The following is a 22,870-nucleotide window of genomic DNA, read 5'->3' as shown; positions in this document are numbered from 1 at the left end:
ATATACTTGTGAGCAGGGCTACCATTCAGAGGGACTTATGTGGTCTGTAGAAATGGGCTCATAGGAAACATTAAATTCAGCAAGTCTAAATACTTAATCCTGCAACTGGAAGACAGAACCCCTTGCAACAGTACAGGCGGGGGATGGACTGACCGGACCAAAAAGGCTCTGGGGAGTCCTTTTAGACAGCAGGATGTCTGTGAGTCAGGAGCATGCCCTAGCTGCAAAGAAAGCTAATAGTGTTTTGGGTTTCGTTAGCAGGAGCACAGCCAGGAGATTGAGCGAAGGAATGGATTATCGTCTACTCAGCACTTGTTTGACCACATCAGATGCTGCATCCAGTTTTGAACCTCCTGATTCAGGAAAGATTGAAAAACTGGAGCAAGTTCAGGTAAGGTCCCCAAATGTCAAAGTCTGAAGCCCTGTGAGGAAGGACTGGGGGAACCAGTTTTGGGTGGACCTGATAGCAGCCTGCCAGGACCTCTGAGGAAGTTATCAGGGGGATAAAGCCAGGCTCTTTACGGCTTGTTTCTTGAGGTCAAGAAATAATGGACAAAAGGTGAAACAAGAGAGATTAACACTGAGTATAAGCCCAAACTTTTTCCCCAGGGGGACAAATAAGCATTGGAGCAGGTTGTCCAGAGAGGCAGTCTCCATCCCAATGATGCTTCCTTTATACAGTTCCCTTTGTACTAGACTTTTCTATTTAGCAGCTTTTGGAGGATTTCAGAAGCTAGAAGTGCTCCATTTATTCTCAAGTTGCATAAAAGCTGCTCAGACTTGCCTGCAGAGGAACATCAGTGCTAGGACTAAGTTAATTCCTCACACCTTAGACCAGCCTCAGGGATTGATGGAGCGAGAAGTAGAGATATGTGACTCCTCTTCTGTATATCAGGCAATATAATTGCACAGTCACAAGCAAGGGAGGAGTCACTTTTCATCTAACTTTGAAGTTGGCCCTGCTTTACATGGAACATGGGACCAATTGATCAACAGAGATCCCTTCCAACCTCAATTATTCTATGATTCTAACAAAGGAAGGATTATTTTCAACGGAAACTGGAAATGTGTCCCTTCAGGTCTGAAATCACCAGGGAAAATGCAGGGATTTTGTATGCAGGTCGAAGATAAATAGACTTTGTGAAGCATATCAGTAATTAATCTACCAATGGCTTTACTGTTTCTGGCATTAGCAAAGTCATATTCACCTGTGCATACTCTAAATATGCCCAACCATCCTAAATTGTACCAAAAAGAGGAAAAAAAAAGAGCCAAAAAAGAAAATATAAATTCACTACTGGCTGGATGTCAATACCTGCAGACTTGAGCTGTCTTCAGGGTCACTGTGAGCTAGCTCAGCAGTAGTTACTCATCCTTAACCCAGTGAAGTGAAAGCTGAACTGAATGCCCTATGCTTTTTAATCTGCTTTTCCTACAAGGGATCAGGGGTTATTTGGGTTATTGTATGTACATAAAACACCAGGCACATTCTGTGCCACTTTTATTTTCTCTTCTTGAGGAATTCACAGACAAAGTAGATGGTAACCTGGCACTCTGAATCATTCCACTCTCCTGTGCTCAGCATTTCCACACAGTCCTCACGACCAGTTGGGTCATTTGGTTCCCCTTCCTTCCAATTACTGTAGTTCTGGAGTGCAGTATTGTCTGCATACACAAACTGTCCTTCTTTTTCCATGTCATTCATTCCAATGAATGCTCGGAAGAGGCCACTCTTGGAGATGTAGTCAGCAATCAGGGCATTAGTTGCTCCATCTTTAGGCATTGCTAGTGTTCCTCCTCTGTCCCTGCAGTGGATCAAGGCTTCTCTGTAATTCTTCTCTTCTTTGACAATGTAATAGAATTTCTCATCTGTCTCTCTGATGCCTGCTATAACTTTAGAGAAAAAAAAAAAAAGCTCAATGACATTTCAAAATATATTGAAGATGCTTCTGTTCAGGTATCACAATAAAGTTATTTTTACACTGGAATTAATCAAAGGGAGAGAGGAAAGAAGTGTTTCTGCATCTGAACTTGCGATGAACATTGATGACTGGATCAGAGACTGGCTAATGCCAGTAAGATGCCAGATGAGCATCTTACACAAGTTAGGACAAGAGCTCTTCAGTCCTGATTGAAAAGCATCTCCTGAGACAGTAAACATCACTGAAGTAAAATGATCCCATCATAGCGCGCTAAATGGACAATTAGCAGGGTTTAGTTCTCGACCATCTCAGTCGCTTTACTTTTTATTGAACACAGATTTAAAAGAGTGCTCTGTAATGGAAATACAAGATTATGAATAGCTTTCAAGTCCTCTCCATGTAGAGCTAAGTCAATGTTATTAAATATGATTGCTAAAATGAGAGATGAGAGCCATATTCTCAGAGCTGCTGTAGCTACTAAGTATGCATTGACTATAAAAGGGGCTTTGGAGGCTCAGCAGCTTTAAAAGCCAAATTTCTCAAGCAATATCTATCCTAGCAAATTAAACAGTGTCAAGGAGGACTCCTGGGTGCAGGAAGTTGATTGTCTCTGCCTTTAGGCTGCTGCAAGGGTCCCAGGGACAGATTTAACCTGTGGTAACTAAAGCTTTGCAAAACAATTCAAGACCTATGCCTGGCACAGTTTAGGAGCTAGCAGAGGCCACAGACCATTCCTGATGGCCACAGGCCATTTGGTTTTGTAGGCTGAATATAGATGAAAGCTGCTTTACGACAGTTGCTCACTGTGCCAGAGAATGGTCATAAACACATTTGATTTACTGATATAGACATAGTCCTGGTCTATAGGACTATGCACCCTTTCAAAGAACAGTGTAATGTGCAACCCTTTCAGAAAGCTGTGCCGCACCAGAATATTCCCTTCCTTCCTTTTGGTAGGGGCAGTTTCCACTGTCCAACTGACAGTACTGCCTACAAGCAAGACTCCTTATAACCCATGTCTATGGGGTGTCATTATCTCCTGTACTACAGGAAGAATAGTGCTTTCACTGGGGGGAACTCCAGGACTGCAAAACATACAGCCTCCTGTACAATAAAGAGGTCAAGAGATTCTTATCACCTTTCCTGGCACTATGAGCAGCTTGGCACAAGCTGTTTCCTTTTGTTGCCTGAGAGGTCACTGAGCCTGAAGGTGAGCTCTGCTGAGGCATTTAGCAATCTGTGCCGGGTGCGTTTCATGATTCATTCGATCGTACTATTGATCACTTCTGTACTGTTTTCGCTTCTATTCATCTGCTGCATGTGTCCTTGCAGAGGCAAGACTGTGATATGTTTTGAGAATGCCTCATATGATTTGGTCTTTTTCCTCGTACTGCTCTAAAACAGTGATGATAGAAGAAAAAACAAAGAGAAATGTTGTAAGAGCATATAAAACATGTCAAGACATGATGATGCTTACCATTCTTTACAAATTTGATAGACGTGTTAAGCCGAGCGACGTTGATGTTCAGTTGTCCAACAACTCTGCGGTACCTACCACAATCACAGACTGTGCCTGATGCAATACAAAGGACAGAGAATTCATTTATTTAGAAGCATATGTGTGTGTGGTGGGTCAGCTATAATCCTCTTTCAAGCCTTCTAAAGACTCAGCCTCAACTTGTTGAGAATAGTTTCACCCTATCATACTGGCTGTACTCCTTTAGACCAAAGCACTCCATATCTTGCCTCTGTACACTCCCTTGTTAACATGCTTAATCATCCCTAAGTTTGAAAAAGTATCCCTCTTTGTAGAAGAGTCATAGTTTACCACCTTTCACCCACCTGTATCAGTGCAGAATTTATACATTCTCTGCCACCTCTCACTTTTAATTCCATCAAGTTTAGGGATGTGTTTTTTCACCATGATCTGAATGCCAAAGCTCTTTGCTCTGCATAGCCATAAACACTACTGAATCCTCAGCCTTCTGAAGTAAACAACAGTATCTATGTAGTGAGGAACTGTGCTTTTTTCAGTGAAGGTAGATGTCTGAGAGTGCCTAGAGGTTCCTTTTCTTTGTGAGGCGGACCATGTTAGTGAGGCATGCAGCTGGCAGCAGAAATAATTTACACCAGCTCAAATAATCAATAGCTTTTGAGCGCTGAAGGCTAAGTTATATTTTTGTTAGTAAACTAAAATTTGACTTTGTATAGATTTTATTTGAACCTGTTGTCAGGGAGAGAAGAAGTTGCTGACAGTTTCCTATTCAGAACCTAAGTGGCATTGCCTATAAAATGTGTAAAAATGATTACAGATGTACATTGAAGGTGGGAAAACATTTAAGGTTCTACAATTTATACTCTTATCTACAAAGACTTATTCTTTTGTCCCCACTCTCCTATTGGAGCCTATTAAAGGACTTTTTTCCTTCAATGTTCAGAAACTTTCTTCTAGTTTCCAATATAAATGTATTCCTGGTCTATTTATACATTTTTTTTAATGTTATCAGTCACTGTCCATTAATTTCCATTCCTCTTGTCCATCTTGATGTGGGTGTTGGTGTATTCATAGCTATTTGTCATGTCCCTACCCAGCATTCATTTTGCTAAGCAGCTTTTCTAGTTTCCTTCTGTTTGTGTCGTCTATTCTGAAGCTTATCACTTTGTTGGCCCCAGAATTTTGTGGAAATCAAATTCAAACAGCCAACCCTGAAGTTAAAGAATCATCATACTCAAACACTCTCAAGAGAAAGATAGGTAACGTACCTGCTTTCCCCTTTTTTCCAGACACCCCTGATAAGCCCTTGGCTCCTTTGTCACCTGCATAAAAAAGAAAATGGATACTCAGACAGTGCATGTCAGGAGAACATATTAGAAACACCTGTTTAATAATATACTAATGGTCTGCTTCTGGTAGAAATCCCTGATGGACTGTATTAGCAGGTGTGCCAAGTCAAACAACCCATGATTAATTCTGATGAATGGAAATAAGGAGAACCCTTTAATAGCTAACCCACTGATAATGCAAGCATCTTGTGTGCTGCTCGTTCCTGGTACCACTTGCTTTGAATATAAACTACACAATGATCTTGGAAGGCTGAAAGCACCCAAGAAACCCATGGGAGGGGAGACCTGGGTTCTCTCACTGCCTTGCAGGACAGAGCCTTTTTGTGGATTCAATACCTCCATTTGAAGATTAAGCACAAGATCTCTGCTTTTATGATTTAAAACCTCCAGAGGCCAAATAATGTCCATATTTCCTCTCTTTTTGACCATATTTTGACATGTCTTGTCCTTTAAATGATTTTATTTTTAATGTGAAACCAGGAGTTGACTGGCATTTTAATTAGCATTGTTTGATATCTTGCACATTTACAAGCTGAAATTTCAGACTTGTTTAAGAACTTGAATAGCAGTAAATCTAAATAGTGACTGAGTGTCCTTTTCTTCTCCAAATAAAAAAATAAAAAGAAAGAAGGAAAAAAATATTCCAAATAAAAGGGGTGATAAAGTGTACAGTCAGCTTAACAGAGAGATTAGTTTATTTAAAGGCCGAGAGCTTTGATTTACTTAAAGATAAAGATAAGCAACTTGTGGCATTCTTCAATTCTAGTCTCCTTTAGTGACCAAAGAAATCTTAGGAGATAACTATCTATGTCTTCAGTTGTCTAGAAACTTTTGAAAATTATTTCCTCAGGCCAAATTCTTTTGTTTTTCTTTGATCCTGAGGCTGCCAGAGGCCATCAAACGTTTACTTGAATACGTTGGCTTGAGAAGCTCTCAGGAGAGGTTGTTTCACCTGCTCCCTGTATTTCTGAGTTAGAGACCACAGAGTTCCCCTTAGGCTGGTGGAATCCTGCTGTTCCAAGGCAGGTCCCCTGGCAGGAGGAGTGTTTCTTCTTATGTCACTATTTTGGAACACCTTAGGGGAAAGTCTATGCGTCTTCTCAGGCTACTAGGAAAGAATTTCATGGCATTGCTATCCAGGTAAAGATGGAGTCTACCTTGATTTGCAAGGAATATTTGCCCTGATTAAATAGGTATTCTCTTAAAACTCTTAAAAGCATATCTCTATTGAGAGTCCTGAGTGTTATTAATTCCTTCAACACCAGCGCAGGTGATGAAATGCAGCATGCCAAACAGCAACAAAATATTAATTTATGGCTTGCAATGTCTTAAGCAGAGACACAAATTTGCCTTTCTCTTTTGCAACTCTCAGGGGTTTGCGCTCCTTACTTCACAAAGGCTAAATTTCTCCCCTTCTCTTTTATCATCTGAGAAGATTGAGTTATTAACTCATGTAACATATTATTTTAGCCAAATAAGTTTAATATTATGTCATGTAGGAAGTAAATCATAAACTTTATATGTAAGTTTATTTGGAGAGCATTGATAACAGCCATTATTTGATATTACTCCTTACTGGGAACTTTCACAAAACAGATACTTAATTTGAGGGAAAACAGGCAAACAAAAAAACAAAAAATTCCAAAACCAGGACTTACCCTTTCCGCCAATTGGGCCGATTTTCCCAATCATTCCCTGATCACCAATATCCCCCACAGTTCCTTTGTTTCCTGAGAGAAGTACGGGGAAGAGGTGTGAATGGTTTTCATAACTTCTCTCCCAAAACACTATCTAGCTCTCTATCATCAGTATCTTTCCTGAGCTTTTTCAGTCCAAATATAGGTCATTAACACAAATACGCTCATGTGAGAATACAAGGTTTGAGGTATTGGTATTAGGAGTAAGCCAGTAAGACAGCTGCTGCCAAAAATGATGCTCCAATTTCTTTCCTATTCCTATAGCTTTATATTTATTTCCTCTACTTTGTATTGGGACTTGTTGGACCTTAGAGAGAGCCAGTACAGGAGTAAACCCACAAAGAATAAGCTACATTTTGGGGTGAAATTAGCCGTTTGCTGGGGTAGCCGCCTGAGCCAGATTAATGTGGGGTCTCCATGAAAGCCCTGGCTGTCACAATTTCATGTTGTCATATTTCTTATAGGCAAGACAAAGTAAAACTACTAATGAGTATTCAGATACTGCTTTAACTCCATAACCAAGCTAGCCTTGCTCTCTCTCTCTCTCTCTCTCTGTCTCTTCTTTCTTTCTCTGTACCATGGGCAAAAATTCTTCTTTTTTTTTTTTCTTGAGGTTTAGTCCTCGTGGCTTTGCTGGGAGCCCTTCTCAAAGCAAGATAAGGAGGTACTGCCTTTGCTCTCTGTGCTTGCCCAGTCCTCAGAGCAACAAAATAATGGATGCTTTTTAGTTGATTGGTGGTTTATATTCTGAGGTAGCTGGCAAATTATGAGATCCCAATTTAGGGAGTTTCAGTTTTCACACCAACACTGAACATCATTAAGATGCTTTGTAAATGGTTTATTATCTGATCTCCTTTTATCTTACTGAATTTCTCTTTAAAATAGGAAATAAAGTCACAGGAGTGTATATAGAAATGAAAAATGTTTTAATTCTAACAATAGTTAAGAGGCTGTTTTTAAAGATTCTATTCAAGTAAAATCTTCCTGGGTTACTTTTAAAACATTAGATCACTGTTGAGGAAGAAAGAACACAGATATGCGTTAACATTAAGCCCTAATTATATATGAAACTCTTGAGTTATGGCATGCAAACCAGGCTAACATGATAATGTCTGGTGCGTCAGAATGTGCTGCGCAGCTCTTTATATAGATGTTGGACAGGCTTAATAGCATCAAGACCTGATAAATCATAGGTGCTTTGTTCCCAGCATAGATGCTGCTTGATCAGAGGAAGTTCCCTTCTCAATGTGTTCCTCAGTTTGCTGATCTGCCAAACAGGGACAACTGAGACTAGATTTTGTTGAGCGTCTTGGTAGATTACTAAGAAGTAACTCTCAAAATTCAGTTTCACCTAAAGTATTGTTTCACTTATGGAAAAGTAATCGTTCTGGTTGTACATGTGATCTGGGCAGTCTCCTGGATCTCGGATGTGTTAGCCACTTGGGAGAGCAATAGTAGATGGTTTATTACTTGAGTGTTTAAATTTATTGCCAGCTCTAGCTGTCTCCCATCCCGGAAGGAATTGCACTAAATTCTCAGGAGCATTGTCAGGTCCACTGATTAATTTTTGACAAGCATTGTGAAATTCACTGTGGCAACAGGAATGAAAAGTATTAAACATCCCTGTTTTTATGCACTACAACAGTTGTACATAGTGTTATTCACACACCACTAGTAGTCAACAAACTGTCATAAATACCTTTTGGTCCTCTTGGTCCAACTTTTCCTTGCTTTCCTACTTCTCCTCTATCTCCTTTTTCACCTTCATCTCCTTCAAAAAAAAATCATTGTACATTTCACTCAGTAAATCCAGCTATACATTTTCAGAAAGGAAAATTCTCTCTTTTTTTTCCCCATTGATTTCTTTTTATCGTACATTGAAGGCCCAGTAGCCGTGGAATATATTTCCAAAAAAAAGAGCTGGTGAATCTGGCCATCATTAGGAAAAGCTGCAAACCTTCCCTTTTGGAAAAGCTGCTCCAACATAGAGATTATACAACACGAAGTTCTATATTCTGATATATTAGCTGTATAGCAGAAAAATAAGCAAATCTTTCTCTAGTTGGAAATCTGAACTCATAAGGGAGAAATACTAAGAGATGCAATAGGAATTTAATAATTGCTTATAGTGACTCTATGTGCAAGGGATGCAGAAGCTACAATGATGAAAGGTGTATAAACATGTGGTAATAGATCATAAGATAAATGTTAGCACCTAGTATGGCAGAAGTCTTGTCAGTTTTTGACAGGTAACATTTATATGTTAATATATTTATGTGTTAATATAACAAACATGTTTTGCAATTATGTCGGTGTTTTATTTTGAAATTTGCCGGCACAGAATGTCTGCAAGATATCTGCAATAAATCCTTGGATTTATTACAGTAGTTCAGAAATTCCCACAAATGAGATCAAGGTCCTATTACACATGTTATAATATATACCTATAAAAAGAGAGAGCCTCCTACTGAATAGCTTTCAGTCTAAAGGATCAAAACTGCAAATGGTAATTGGAAATAAATGTTATCCTCTTTCTTAGAGAGCATGTAATTTTGCTTGAGGTTATACAAGAAATCTGATGTACAACTGGAGCTGATTTTCTTATTTTCTGATTCTTAGTCTTGAGGCAAATTTCAGGAACATCTTTCTTGGTTTTTTTTTGGACAAACACCAGAATTGGGGGGAAAATGCTGCGCCAAACAACCCTTGTGAATACAGGCAGCTGTCAAAATCCACGCTCTGTATTCCCTGCCTTTCTCTGCAAAAAGACTTGCAGCTGGAGGGGAAGCAGTGCCGTTATCTGTGTCCCAGTGCAGGACGCACATGTGAGTGGTAGCTGGTTGTATCTAGTGCTTTCCTGCTGTAATATCCCATGGTAAAGCATTTAGCAATTTAACTATGTGCTGGGAGAAAAAGTAGCTTTCCTTGGTTGCTTTCAGACTGATGGTTTCCCTGAGTGCCCTCCCACTACCTGCTCATTCCTAATCTACTTTCTCAGGCCTAACAGGTAGCAGGCATATCATGGGATGTTTTATGGGGGGATGAAAGAAGTGGTGGCCATTAGTTGCAATATATCAAATGTAGCAATAGCTCCTTCACTGCTCTGTACTCATGGACTCATGGAGACTGTGCTCAGTTTCTGTACATCAAAACAGATGGTAGCTTTATGACTCCCCTGTGAAGGGCAGACTCACTCCTTTGGTCAGGATGCTCTCCAGAGGTGGTGGTGAGTAGTCCTAGTTGAAGAAGATAAAGGGCCAAACCTCAGTTTGAGTTACAGGGAGGAAGCATTTGCTAGGGGGAACAAGAAGACCTGTGAGGAAGCATCACATCTGTTCCGTGTGCTCAGACTCATTATTTATTCTTACCACCAGCTGCAACAGGACAAAGTATGAAGAGAAAATGCTATAAGCAGCCATCAATAGAACATTTACACATCTTTTTATTTTCCCCATTTCTTCAAAGATGCTTGATAAAGTCAGTATATATTTCCAAAAGACAGGTGCCTTAAAAATCCAGATGGAGCCATGTGTCTGAACTTCCAGCTCGTTAAAAGATGTGCACTTGGGCTGGGGTTATTGCCTAGAGGTCATAGAATAGCAGGGAGCCAGAGAATTTACAGGTTGATTTTGTTGTTGACCTCAGTGCTAAAGTTTATGACAGAGAGATTAAGGATCATTTATCAGAAGGTTGGAAATTTAGAAAAAAATCCCAGAGGCTGACAAGGAGCTCATAAAACTAAGCTCCAAAGGAAGGTTAACAGCTAATGTGATCATGGGAAGAAATGTGTGACAACAGAAAGAAAGCCTGATGCGATTCAAAGACTGAAAAATGAAGCTGGGTGAGTTCTGGTTAGCAAAGTAGTGTTGGGATTTTTAACTACTGGAATATGCTCTCTGGCAGGAGAGGGAGATGTAGGAGGCTCTTCTTGGCTTCTAACTTTTGCCTGTGATATGGATTCATTTATATAGGACATAGTGTAAATCGGGGTTTGATGTAGAAACTGTTGAGGGAGTTTCTTTGGCCTGTGTCACTTAGGACAGCAAACCAGATTCCTGCAAACTTCCAAACCATGGAGAGGGCTGTCACCCTGGCAAGATCCACATCAACTCTCTTAGGCCAACTAGACACATCCTGATGACTCTCTGACTGCTCTATAGGGTTAAGGGCTCTAGAGAGACTTTTTCCTTTTCTTTCTTTTTCCTGGAGGCTTTAGAGCAAACTTTTTACACACTGGGCTGCCAGAGATTTAGCTAGATTCCTATGCATGGGCCATTAGACTGGGAGCTGATAAATGGGGTAAAAGCCTTTGAGAGTTTAAAGAGTGTCTCAACTTTTATTCATAATAACTTACGCATAGTCCCAACTTTTGTAGGCCCTCTAAAAGCCTGCAGAGAAAGAAGGATGCTAACAGAATCACAGAATCACACAGAATCACAGAATGGTTGAGGTTGGAAGTGACCTCTAGAGATCATCTAGTCCAACCCCCTGCTCCAACAGGAACACCCAGAGCACGTGGCACAGGGTGGCATCCAGGTGGGGTTTGAACATTTCCAGAGAAGGAGACTCCACAACCTCTCTGGGCAGCCTGTTCCAGGGCTCTATCACCCTCACAGTAAAGAAGTTCTTCCTCATATGGAGGTGGAACTTCCTGTGTTAATGCTTCCTGTGTTCTATTACCCATTCCACCTTGGCATAAAGTAGCCTAACACCCTATGCCTTTATTCCCCTACTTTGGAGAAACAGAGAAAAGTAATAATATGCCTGTCTGTAAAGGGAAAAAGAAGATCCTGAACTTTCTGTTTTGCATCTGAGATCATTACAAAACAAGGGTAGAAACAAACAGCATTACCTAGTAGTACCTTTTCATTGTTAATTTAAGCCTGGAATTACTCCAGTATTTGATAATATACTGTTATATGTCCATTCTGCCTCCCATTTGCTGTTATGCGCAGCAATCTCAAATTTTGTCCAAAAACACAAAATTAAAAAAAGTGAAGTATTGGGTTATGCTCCCCCCTTGTGGCTGCACATTAATTTGCAATGAGGCAGGAAGGGCTGTAAGAGGTTTGCTGTTTGTTTTGGGAAGGCGTTGAGTTGGTTTTGTCTCTAATTTATAATAAGCACCTCTTCCTTCCTCTTGAGACTTTATGTGGACAGGCCATTCTACTATATTAGCCAGTTCTTTGTAATCTGCCAGAAAATGAGTCTAAATCCTGACAGTACTTTGAATTGCACTTGGAAATTTTGTGCCACTATGCTTTGTACTATATGATTTGTTTTACTGGGGAGAGAAAAAAAAAAAAAAAAACTTAGATCCCTGACAATTCTTGACATAATGAGCTTGGAGCCTCTACTCGGGCTTTAAACTCTCCTTTGTGTTGCTAACCATTTGAGGAAGTGACAGGCTCAGTGTTATCCTGATCAGCTGATCGGCACTTTAAAGCTATGGTTGCAAGAGTATCGCACTGGCATTTGAAGCAGAGATGAAGCACCTGGAGTTGCTAGCTGAAGAATAGCCCTGTCCTCTCTCACTGGGATACCCTCAAGTTGATTCATTTCTTCTGTCACAGATTTAAAATATCAGACTATTAGAATGAAAACGCAGAACAAAAATATTGGTGGACTCTTTTGAGTTCAGAACTGTGCAAAGCAGAGGAAAGCAAACACCTGAGTATTGAATGACTTGTATTGTCATTTGAACATTTTAATTGTGAGAGAGAACAAACCGACTCTTTCCTCCCACTCTAAAAACTTAGGAAAATGTGGAAGATATAATAGTCAGTAGGAATTGTAGGCTATTGAGAGGCTCTCTGCTGCTTTAGGACCTTCATTAAACTACATACTGCTGGGAAGTTACGTTTTGTAAGAATTTAATTAGTTAGAATTTATTAACCTTCAAGTGGCTTGTATTTCCCTGGTGACTCTTTTGTTAGCAATTTATCTGGTCTTGTGTTTGTGAATTGAGAAAGTTTTCAGGTAAAATTGTTCACATGTGTTTAGCGACCCCCAGGTCTTGTGGCTAAGAGCTAGCCCCCATTCGTGGAAAATCAGCATGGGCTTTATGTTTACGGTGTTTGCAGAGTCTGTATTTACCTGTAGAAGCAGTTTTACACCTGGATAAGGGCAAGTTTGCAGATTGTACAAAGGCTAAAGTCAGGAGGAGGCTCCTAATTGTATTTATGCATTTATTTTCCCTGGGAGCATGAAAAATGCCCAATCTTTTCATTCAGAGCTCTGCAAGGAACTCTCTGGTTCTACCCAGGGTTTTACTGATCCATTTTTTCAGGTGAACTGACAAAGTTAATTCCTAATCCTGTCTCCTGATCGGAACTACTATATTCAGATGAGTGCTCTCTAAGGCTCTCTTTCATGGTGATTCAGTTAAACTGTCTTCTCTGAAACAAAAGGCAGACACTGTTCACAGTAGAGATCCCTCCCACAGTATGGATTGAGCTATCTCAAGTTTAGCTCTTTGCACTTTGTGCTCACCTTTTGCAGCATGCTTGGCGCACACACAGCCCTGAATCTGTCCTCCACGCTCCTGAGCATACTCTTTCTGACAACAAAAATGTCTTTTTTTTTTTTTTTTTGGTGAAGGGGAGGGCTGCAGCACAGCCTTCCTCCCACTGATGTCATTTCATTTCCTTGAAATGGAAAAACCTGACATCAAGTAATGAAAAAAATGCCTTGAAAGGACCTGCAGCCAAGTTCAGTGTCATCAAGAGATGAGCATTATGTTTTAAGGGGGAGAGAAGAGTAACCTGTCTGTATGGACATGTCATTTTGTGCTAAATGCTGGGGAGACTAAGGCAGTCTGGAGTAGATGCATTTAACACTCTGGATGCAGCCCACCTCCCACCACAAAGTTGTCATACTGAATCTGTTAGGCAGCGGTATCCAGTGATGATGCATTAGGTTGTTTTGTTCAGCTTCATGCAGCTTTCTTTTTCTTCTCCAGAGGGGGCAACGCTGTTCTACACATGTAGGATTTGAGATGTCCCAGGGAAAATTCCTCGGTTTCACATCATGATATTTCCTTCTTTGTCTCATATGTCTTTCAACATAGCTGTCACCTCAGGACATCTTCTAAGCAGGACAACTTGCAGAATGAAAAAGGTGACACACACATGCAGGTTACTAGAAAGCCTCTAGTAGTTGATCTGCACTGTATTTCCCTGATATTTCTCCAACTGAGATTGTGTTACTATTTGGAACTCAGCTGTGATTAAATGATAACCACCACAGCTCTTCAAACCAGGATTTCTAATCTGGGCTTTTAGCTGCTGCATGGCAGCTGCCTACACAGTGAATGTGTTGACAAGGGCTATGTTTCATGTGCGGAATGTCGCTTGGTGTCATACAGACCTTCCCATCTTCACAGACCCAATGTGGAGCGTTCAAGTGGTATAGCTGGTATAGCCTTTCCAGAGTGTTAAAAATAAAGTGAAAAGGGTGTGCGTATAATTCTGAAGCTTCAAGACTCCTCCAGGAGCAACTCAACACCTTGTGCTCCCAGAGAAGCCTTGCAGATAGCTGCAGGATTAGCTCGCAGCTCCTAGACTTCATACACATCTTGCATCTTTAGCATGCAACATGCAGTCACTAAGAAACCCTGAGAATACTTTGAAGCATATAGGCATGTGCAATCTCTTTTGAGAGATTTAGTCACTAGAGGGTGCTGCTGATTCCAAGAATTAAACAACTATAGCCTGGTTCATCCTTCCAATATACAAACATGTCACAACTACATCAGGGCAGTTTCAAGACTTGGTCTAATTTCACCTTCAGTGTTTTTCAGAATTTCCAGTGGGGATTGCTGTTTTCAAGCTCTGTATGGCTAATGAGAACTTTTTTTTTTTTTTTTTTTTTTTTTCTGTCTTGGAGTTAAATGACATCTTCTATCCAGAGCTGTTCTATCACAATGTCCTCTTCCCCATCCTTCTTGCTCCTACAAGGTCCAAGCACTTATCTGCACACTTCCCTCCCACTCTGCATGGTTTTGAACACTCTTCTGACCCTGTGTTAGATAAATTTGACTCACAAAATATAAAAATATTAAAAAGACAGGCATGCATCTTTAGGTGGGCTGAACTGGCACTGTGAAAGGTCGAGGATGGAGGTAGAACCATATAGTCAGAGAAGGGGAAAACAAAAAAGTTGAACCTTCCTTTTTGACAATCAGCTGTACTATATATATTCACCAATAGCTACCCTTCTCAGGTACCTTGCAGGACACAGGTAGTGCTCTGCAAATTACACCATGAGAAATAGAACCATTTGCTTTGTAAGTTCTTAGGTATGTGTTTTCCTTCACCCAGCTTCCAGTCAGACAGCCAGCACTGTCACCTGCCATGGTGAAAGTGAAAGAATCAAGAAAAAATTGGATTATCATCTCCTCACTTTTCCACTTTCCACTTATAAACATCCATTGACTTTGGTAGAAAAACTATTTCTGAAAAACTATTTTCTGATAGAAAAACTCTTCTGTTGAATCTGGCTAGCCAAACCTTAGTGTACAGTGTGTTCAGTGGAGATCTGCTGACTTCTGTCATTTGATTATGTGTCTTTTATGGATGAATGGGACATATATTATTTCCTTGATAACATAGAAATAATTTAAACAATGGCCCTAATTCTCCTTTTACTTGAGCTGTCCTGGTTTAATTTCCTAAGCCTCATTCCCCTGCCATTATGACATGATCTCTAAGACCCACGGGTTACTGTGGCTTGAACAGGAAATCAAACCAACAATGGTATGAAAAACAGACCCATTATATCTTAAATTTATGTTTTTAAGTGCCTGTATACATGCTTTATAGCTCAGGCTGATAGCTTAAAAGATAAATATACGCTAAACTACATGAAATCTAAGAGACATGAAAAACAGAAATACGTGTTGTAATTAGAGGGCTCTTCAGATCAAACTTGAGGCGCTAAGAGGGAAGCTTAGTTATAGATTTGAATAGCCTATAGGATGTGGTAAGGCATTTTATATTTTCGGAAGGAAATGCGGATAGCAGCGTATCTGGTTTCTGAGAGAGTTAGAGATTTTCCAGGAGTGGAATTGCGTAAGTGCAATTAAAGTTGAGAGATGGACAGCTCTACTGGAGACCACAGTCAATGCTATTTTGAGGCGCCAGCCAATGTCATAGAGTTTATAGGCATCATTTGTCAGAAATAATAAGGAAACACTTTACAACTGAATTGCTATAAACTCCCAGTATTCTTCAGATTTCATTTCATACTAGTTCTCATCCTGGATCTGATTTAAGGCCTTTCAAGTCCCAATGTCTGGATTTGAAAGGAAATTTATTGGGACTTGGGATAACTAACAAGATCTAGAGCCAGTCTTCTGAAACGCTGAGCTCTCACACGTCCTTGAGAAACCAAACATAGCCTTGTCCTGCACATCCACGAGCTCAGCTCCCATCACTTCCCATTATTGCCTCTCTCCTGCTTCTAACAGCAGTTGAGAAGTCAAAGTTTTGGGCTCTCTGCTTATTTCTGCCTTCACATATTGCCAGGTGAGATCCCCGTCTCATTTATGTGAGCTTCCCCATGGGTTAGACAAAGCTGAGCTTGCAGCCTCAAGGCTAGAGCCAGGCCAGCCGCTGCTGCGGTGGCGGAGGAAGTGAAGAAAGGGCAGAACTGGGACAGAGCCAAAGGGAAAGCCCTGGAGAGCAAGGCCAGCTATTTCCGCTGCTGCCACAGGACAGACCCACAACTGGTGCTTTTGGTTCCACAGCTTGAGCTGCCTCCCCGATTCCTCTCTCGGCTGAGCTGGCCTCTCTACAGGTTGTTAAGGAGGGAAAACAAGTGGTGGGGCCATGACTAATTTTGCTAGCTCGAGTTCTTGGCTGCCCTAGGAAATTTGCTCTTTTGTTTATGCTCAATCTAGTTCTGTTTATGCTCTAGGAGTCGGCTAAAAACAGAGCTTGGACTTTAATGTCCTGGTTACTCAGCCGTGGGTCAGCATTGCTCTACATGACTCTCCAGACATCCTGTGCCAAAGTGCGCTAGCTAAATCCAACCTGTGCAGAAATGTCCCAGGTCAGACACCAAAAATCACTAGTTACAAATACTGAAAAATTGTTTTGGTCGAAAGAACAGACTTTTTATAGAGCTACGGATGACTTTTAGCCTGTAGGGCAGGCATGTTTCCTAGAGAATTTCAGTAATGACTTCAGAAGAGGCCTCACAGATTTCTATGTTTAACTTCTATATAATCATGTTTGCTCTGTAATGCAAAAGCTTTACCAGGCAAGGCAGCCATAGCACTAGGCTTATGTTCATTAAAAAGATTTGCCCTCGAAAAGTAAGCTGAGCATGACTTAGAAATAAAAAGCAGAAGAGGAGTGTCACATTTTTTTTTCTAATTCTTGCATTTTTAATTCTTTTCTGGGGCTCATATGTTTACAAAATTTTATTGGATAATTCTTTAAAAATAGACTTCCACTTGCATTTATTTTCACAGGTAGTGGAACACAGCAGCTGGAGGGAACAGCAAAGACCTTGGTTTGTATCAGTCAGGGCCACCAGAGGTCAGACTTTAACTCCTATTAATTTGTAATACCAAGAAGCTTTAATTCAGACTGACTACTACCACAGAAACTGGGAATGCCTTAGAGGACGTTTGCTGCATTCTTCCTGTCCTGGCAAAATGTATCTTTCCCAGGTATTTTCATGCTGTTTGTTAGGCATAAAAGGCTCTGGTGTTGCCTCACTTGATTTGAGAGCTGCTAGATCCATCAAGGTTGGTATGGAGGCTTCCTGATATTTGGCCTAGTATCACCTTTTCATTCCGTCATTCATATTATGCTTCTCTTGTAAAGTCTCAGATATGAGTACAAAAAAAAAATTTTTTTTGAAGAGGAAAGATTTGACCTGGGTTAATTAGACAAGTTACACGTGGCTGGTGTTAGAAATGACCAGTTTTCAGGATCCTAATGTCACTTTTGAACAAGTGATTTTCACAGGGAGTCTCCAGAAGGGTCAAGTTTTTGTTCTTACAGCAACCAAGAATGCCTAGGTGATGGAGTAGTGTAACTTCAGAGAGCACCTAAGGAACCTCGATACCCACAAATCCATGGGCCCTGATGGGATGCACCCCAGAGTGCTGCGTGAGCTGGCAGAGGTCATAGCTAAGCCGCTCTCCATCATCCTTGAAAGATCCAGGAGAACAGGGGAGGTGCCGGAGGACTGGAAGAAAGCCAGTGTCATGCCAATCTTCAAAAAAGGCAAGAAGGAGGACCCAGGCAACTACAGGCCAGTGAGCCTCACCTCCGTCCCCGGAAAAGTGATGGAACGGCTCATACTGGCTGTTGTCTCTGGGCACATGGAGGACAAGAAGGTGCTCAAGAGTAGTCAGCATGGAATCACCAAGGGGAAATCTTGCCTGACTAACCTCATAGCCTTCTATGATGAAATGACTGGCTGGATAGATGAGGGGAGAGCGGTGGACGTCGTCTATCTCGACTTCACCAGGGCTTTTGACACCGTCCCTCACAACATCCTCCTGGGCAAACTCCGGAAGTGTGGGATAGATGAGTGCACAGTGAGGTGGATTAGGAACTGGCTGGATGGCCGGGCCCAGAGAGTGGTGATCAGTGGTGCAGAGTCTAGTTGGAGGCCTGTAGCTAGCGGTGTCCCCCAGGGGTCAGTCCTTGGTCCAGTCCTGTTCAATTGATTCATCAATGACCTGGATGAAGGCACAGAGTGCTCCCTCAGCAAGTTTGCTGATGACACGAAACTGGGAGGAGTAGCTGATACCCCAGAGGACTTTGCTGCCATCCAGAGGGACCTGGACAGACTGGACAACTGAGTGGTGAAAAACCTCATGCAATTCAACAAGGCCAAGTGCAAGGTCCTGCACCTGGGGAGGAATAACCCCAGGCACCAGTACAGGCTGGGGACCGACCTTCTGGAGAGCAGCTCTGCAGAGAAAGACCTGGGTGTCATGGTGGACAACAAGTTGGCCATGAGGCAGCAGTGTGCCCTCGTGGCCAAGAAGGCCAATGGGATCCTGGGGTGCATTAAGAAGAGCGTCTCCAGCAGGTCGAGGGAGGTGATCCTGCCCCTCTACTCAGCCCTGGTGAGGCCACATCTGGAGTATTGTGTCCAGTTCTGGGCCCCACAGTGCAAGAGGGATGTGGAGCTGCTGGAGAGAGTCCAGCACAGGGCTACAAGGATGATCAGGGGCCTGGAACATCTGCCCTATGAGGAGGGGCTGAGAGAGCTGGACCTGTTCAGCCTGGAGAAGAGAGGCTGAGAGGGGATCTGCTCAGTGTCTGTAAGTACCTCAAGGGAAGCAGTGAGGAGGATGGTGCTGGCCTCTTTTCAGTGGTGGCCACCGACAGAACTAGAGGTAATGGCCACAAACTGAAGCACCAAAAGTTCCACAGGAACTTAAGGAAAAATTTCTTAACAGTGAGGGTGACAGAGCACTGGAACAGGCTGCCCAGAGAGGTTGTGGAATCTCCTTCTCTGGAGATCTTCAAAACCTGCTTGAACGCAGTCCTGTGCCCCGTGCTCTAGGTAACCCTGCGTGTGCAGGGGGGTTGGACTGGATGACCTCTAAAGGTCCCTTCCAACCTTAAGCATTATATGATTCTGTGATTCTATGAAAACTGCCAGTGCTCTTGATAGCTCTGAATGAGCTCAGATCAGGTAGGAAATGAAATAATGCTATGGATTCATATCACTTAGTTTGCAAGAGGTGACTTGAGATGAATTTGAGTCAGTGGTAATGTAGTAATGTGTTTTTACCTTTTCTGTTAATCATGGATCTTGGGCATGGCAATCTAATTTTAAAGTAGTAGTGGGGTCCTTACCAATATACAGTTTGGTTTTATTCATCTTTTGATATCAACCAGAAGACAATAGGCCCAACAATGCTTAAATTCAGACTTTCTCAGTGGAACACTTGCAAAGAGCAACAATGTCTAACCTTTAAATACTCCCTATCCCAACTAGACCGCAGAAAACAGCTGGAGTCCTAACTACTTCTGAGCTGTCACGAGACCACCTCATTAGCCCTGTGACTTGCTAAAAACAATTCTGTCAGACTTTCATCTCCAGCCTTCATTTTTCAGATATTAACTAAACAAACTCCCACTAGCTCCCTTGGGGATCATTACATCTCTCTGCATTTGTGCTGCAGCAGCAAAAGTTTAAACTTGGATTGTAATCATAAAAATTAACTTGCTGATTAAAAACGGTCCTTTAAGCAATGTGCATTAGAATAATCCATCAGAGAAACAAATGAGTCTACAGCAATACTTTGACTTGAAAATCTATTTTCTATTTAAAATTTCAATCAATTGCATTTTTTTCACCCAATTTTTAGTCTATATAAAAATACAGTGACTTACTAAAAAAAAAAGAACCATATTTTGAAGTGCAGTGGTCATAGTCTGGAATACATATTCTATATCCTTCACGGCAAGATAGATCTGCATGTCATGGACCTAGTTTTTGGATGATGTGCCCTCCGGGCAATTCCACTGATGTTAGTTGCGTTACACAAAAAGTAAGTTAATGCAGAAAATTTGGTTTCAGATATTTGAAAACTTTTTGGAGATAAAAGAAATCCACATGCAAGAGCTGATCTAATTCTTGTTCAGATCTGTAATGAAGGTCCTGTTTAATTCACCACATGCTGCTGGATCAGGTCTGATAAATGCAGCAGAGCTCTGTTTACAGGTAGGCATTTAGAAATAACAACAGAACAGTCATTTTAAATATTTCATACATCTCCGTACCTCCATATCCAAAGTGATTCATTAACCTTTCACAATAGGTGTTTACAAATCCACTACCCACAATCATTTGCTGCTAACTGTACTCATTGTGTGATAGATACAAGAAGTAGGAGAAGAGTTGTGTGGAGAAAGATGCAGAAGGATACCACTAACTTATGTGAGCATATATGAAACTGTTCCTGAAACTAAAGAAAACAAATTCAAGTCTCCTTGCTTCATCACTTTTCCCCAATCACGGTTTCCCTTTTCTAGATGTTTGTACAGTCTGAAATCATTTAGATTTTTCATTCCCAGCCAATGCCACAAACCCACCATGTTTCTATTAAAAAAAAAATCAGCCTTTATCGGTACTGACCTCAGTATTAACAACCTGATACTCCTCACCTTTTGGTCCAGGTAATATAGTGTGTGTCGAGCAGACGTCTGTTGTGGGTCGACTGTCAACATCAAAACCAAAAATCTGAACTTGGAAAATAAAAAGCACTACTAGGGTCCCGTATTTCCTTAGCCGTTGTTCTTTCTTGCTGTTCATCCTTGCAGCTTCTCAGGAAATGCCTTTCGTTGTTACAGTCTTAACAAATGCAGCCGATACAAAAATAAATGCTCCACTAACTGAAGCAGTGCAAAGAATTGGGAGTTACATGCTAGAACAGCTAAATAAAGTGAAGAAGAGATTTTGACAATGCTATAGTTATTTCTGTCCTGCACATTATCCAGGATATTTATTTAACAGTGACAGCTGTTTATTCCAGTTTATCTCTTATCTATGAGATGTTTAGCTGCTTTTGCCATGGAAAATTTCTTCAATATATGGGGATATCTCTTTTGTCATTATTTTTTCCTTTCAGCATAGACTCTTCACACTCAGCTTTACACTTACTCAAGAGACAAAAGATTTCAATATTGTAACCATGTGAGTAGTAATTAGTTATAGGATGCTTGTGGCTGGTTCTGTGCTGAAAGAGAGATGCCTTATAAAGTATAAGGGGACATTTCTATGAAAACTTTCCTCCACTAAGACCTCTAGTGACATGGGAATAGGTGTAGGTGTGCCATGGGTAGAAGTTATGGGGCTATTCCAGCCCTTCTGGCTGCCTTGTACTGTGCAGAAGGGCCTGAGAGTGGGGGCTGAAAGGCTAGAGTTGCCAGGGGATCTGTGAACCAGAAACTCAGGATGCAGTTTTCATGCATGCAGGCTTCTTCACAATGGTTGCCACAAACGCAGATGATGTTGGTAGACATCATATAGAAAGACAGATGCCAGATTGGAAGCGAAAGAATAAAATGAGCTTGAGTACCTTCCTGACCACCTTGTGCCCCTGCCTGCTATTTTTAAAAGAGAGAGTCCTATCTAATTATCAGGATAGGAGTGTCGCAGAGCTCCCCAAGACCACATTATTTCTGCTCTTTTTTTTTTTCCTGTGCTGTTCAGGTTCATATCTATATGAGATGGGCTATAAATTTTTCATTTAGATGCTGGGACTTTACAACCCAATGCAGGAGCCCTCCTGGATGAAGGAACAGGTAGCATGCAACACTTCTATGTATCCTCTTGTGAAAAAAAAAACTGTGACAGATCCCCATCCCTGTGCCTAGAAAAGACTCTAGCTTTTGATGAGGGGAGCACAGCAACCAGGGACAGCAAACTAGTCTAGGTAGCCTGACAGTAAAGGAAAGGCATTCATAATCTGTCAGGTAAATTCATTAAGTTCTGTTTGGTTACACAGCGAAGGACACAACTATTTTCTAACCTGAACTACACTATTTAACCGACTAGTGTGTGAGGGTATGTTTGCTTTCCATCATAGGCAAAAAACATTTTTCTTAATAATAGATTTTCGGATGCTTTCTTCATTATATGAGAGCTTTAGTTCTTTAGCCCCTATAACCTTTAAGCCTTTTGACAGACAGAAAAAGTAGCAGCACTGATGTAAAACTGGATACCTTTTCCTTATAGGCTGAAGAAGGGCTTTGATGTCAAGCTTTCATGAGGAATGAAATTTGGCCAAACTCCCAAGAGGGGTCAAGAGACTCCTCTCCCTCTCTATTTCTAGCCTACTCAGACTGTCCCACTTTTAAAAACACTTTTTTTTGTTGTTGAACTTTGTTTTCAAAAACAAATAGTGATCTCTGTACTAACAAAAGTCATTTAACACCTTCAGATGTGGCCTTGCTAAGAGATACACCATAGCTAAAGGGTGGGGCGGGGGGAAGTGAAAGCTGGAATTATAGATGGACGGAGTTGTACCAAGAATAAACTTGTCCCTCTGTGATTTGAGTCAGCTCTGACTTGTAAGCTTTAAATCTGTTTTATTTATCTTTTCCTTCTTTCCACTTTCCATTTTGTGAGTATAAGGTCAATGAAAGAGCAAGAATAGATAGCGTAGGAGTGGAAGCTAGTGTACTTACCTTTGGAGGAGGCATTTTGGGAAATGGTGCCAAAATGATGTGAATGATGCTATCTGTTCCACAATACTGAGAGACTTACAGTGCATTCTTTGTTTTTCATCAGTGATAAAGAGGAGTAAGTGCAAGTGAGACAGGAAACCATTTGTTTAACCAGTTCAGTTACTGACTATGTCTAAGAGGAGAACACTTTTATGATCCTGCTGTTTTCAAATACTCTATATTAGAAATCAAGACC

General features: G+C 41.1%; 1 protein-coding gene across 1 annotated transcript; it reads right to left on the bottom strand.

Annotated features, from left to right (window-relative positions):
• Positions 1-1,488: 1,488 nt before the first annotated feature.
• On the bottom strand, positions 1,489-20,916 carry COLEC10 (collectin subfamily member 10). The gene is made up of 6 exons (XM_088533298.1): positions 20,611-20,916; positions 8,163-8,234; positions 6,425-6,496; positions 4,686-4,739; positions 3,400-3,495; positions 1,489-1,893 (listed from the first exon to the last, which is right to left on the bottom strand). Exons 1-6 carry the CDS (start codon positions 20,756-20,758, stop codon positions 1,502-1,504), a joined length of 834 nt encoding a protein of 277 aa, XP_088389424.1. The 5' UTR covers positions 20,759-20,916; the 3' UTR covers positions 1,489-1,501.
• Between the last annotated feature and the right edge of the window lie 1,954 nt (positions 20,917-22,870).

The sequence above is a fragment of the Tinamus guttatus genome, unplaced genomic scaffold (assembly GCF_059628265.1).
Source record: "Tinamus guttatus ecotype Peru unplaced genomic scaffold, ASM5962826v1 Tinamus_guttatus_pri_ptg000492l, whole genome shotgun sequence".
In the NCBI taxonomy this organism is placed as follows: Eukaryota; Metazoa; Chordata; class Aves; order Tinamiformes; family Tinamidae; genus Tinamus; species Tinamus guttatus.
This window is presented reverse-complemented; position numbering and strand designations above follow the sequence as displayed.

What these genes read in the sequence shown, in the direction of transcription:
- COLEC10 (XM_088533298.1), bottom strand. Translation starts at nt 20,758, where the DNA reads ATGAACAGCAAGAAAGAACAACGGCTAAGGAAATACGGGACCCTAGTA. An exon ending in TGGAAAAAAGGGGAAAGCAG is followed by an intron (nt 3,496 to 4,685) that starts GTACGTTACCTA and finishes GTATTGCATCAG; the next exon opens with GCACAGTCTGTGATTGTGGT. An exon ending in TATCAAATTTGTAAAGAATG is followed by an intron (nt 1,894 to 3,399) that starts GTAAGCATCATC and finishes TTTTCTCTAAAG; the next exon opens with TTATAGCAGGCATCAGAGAG.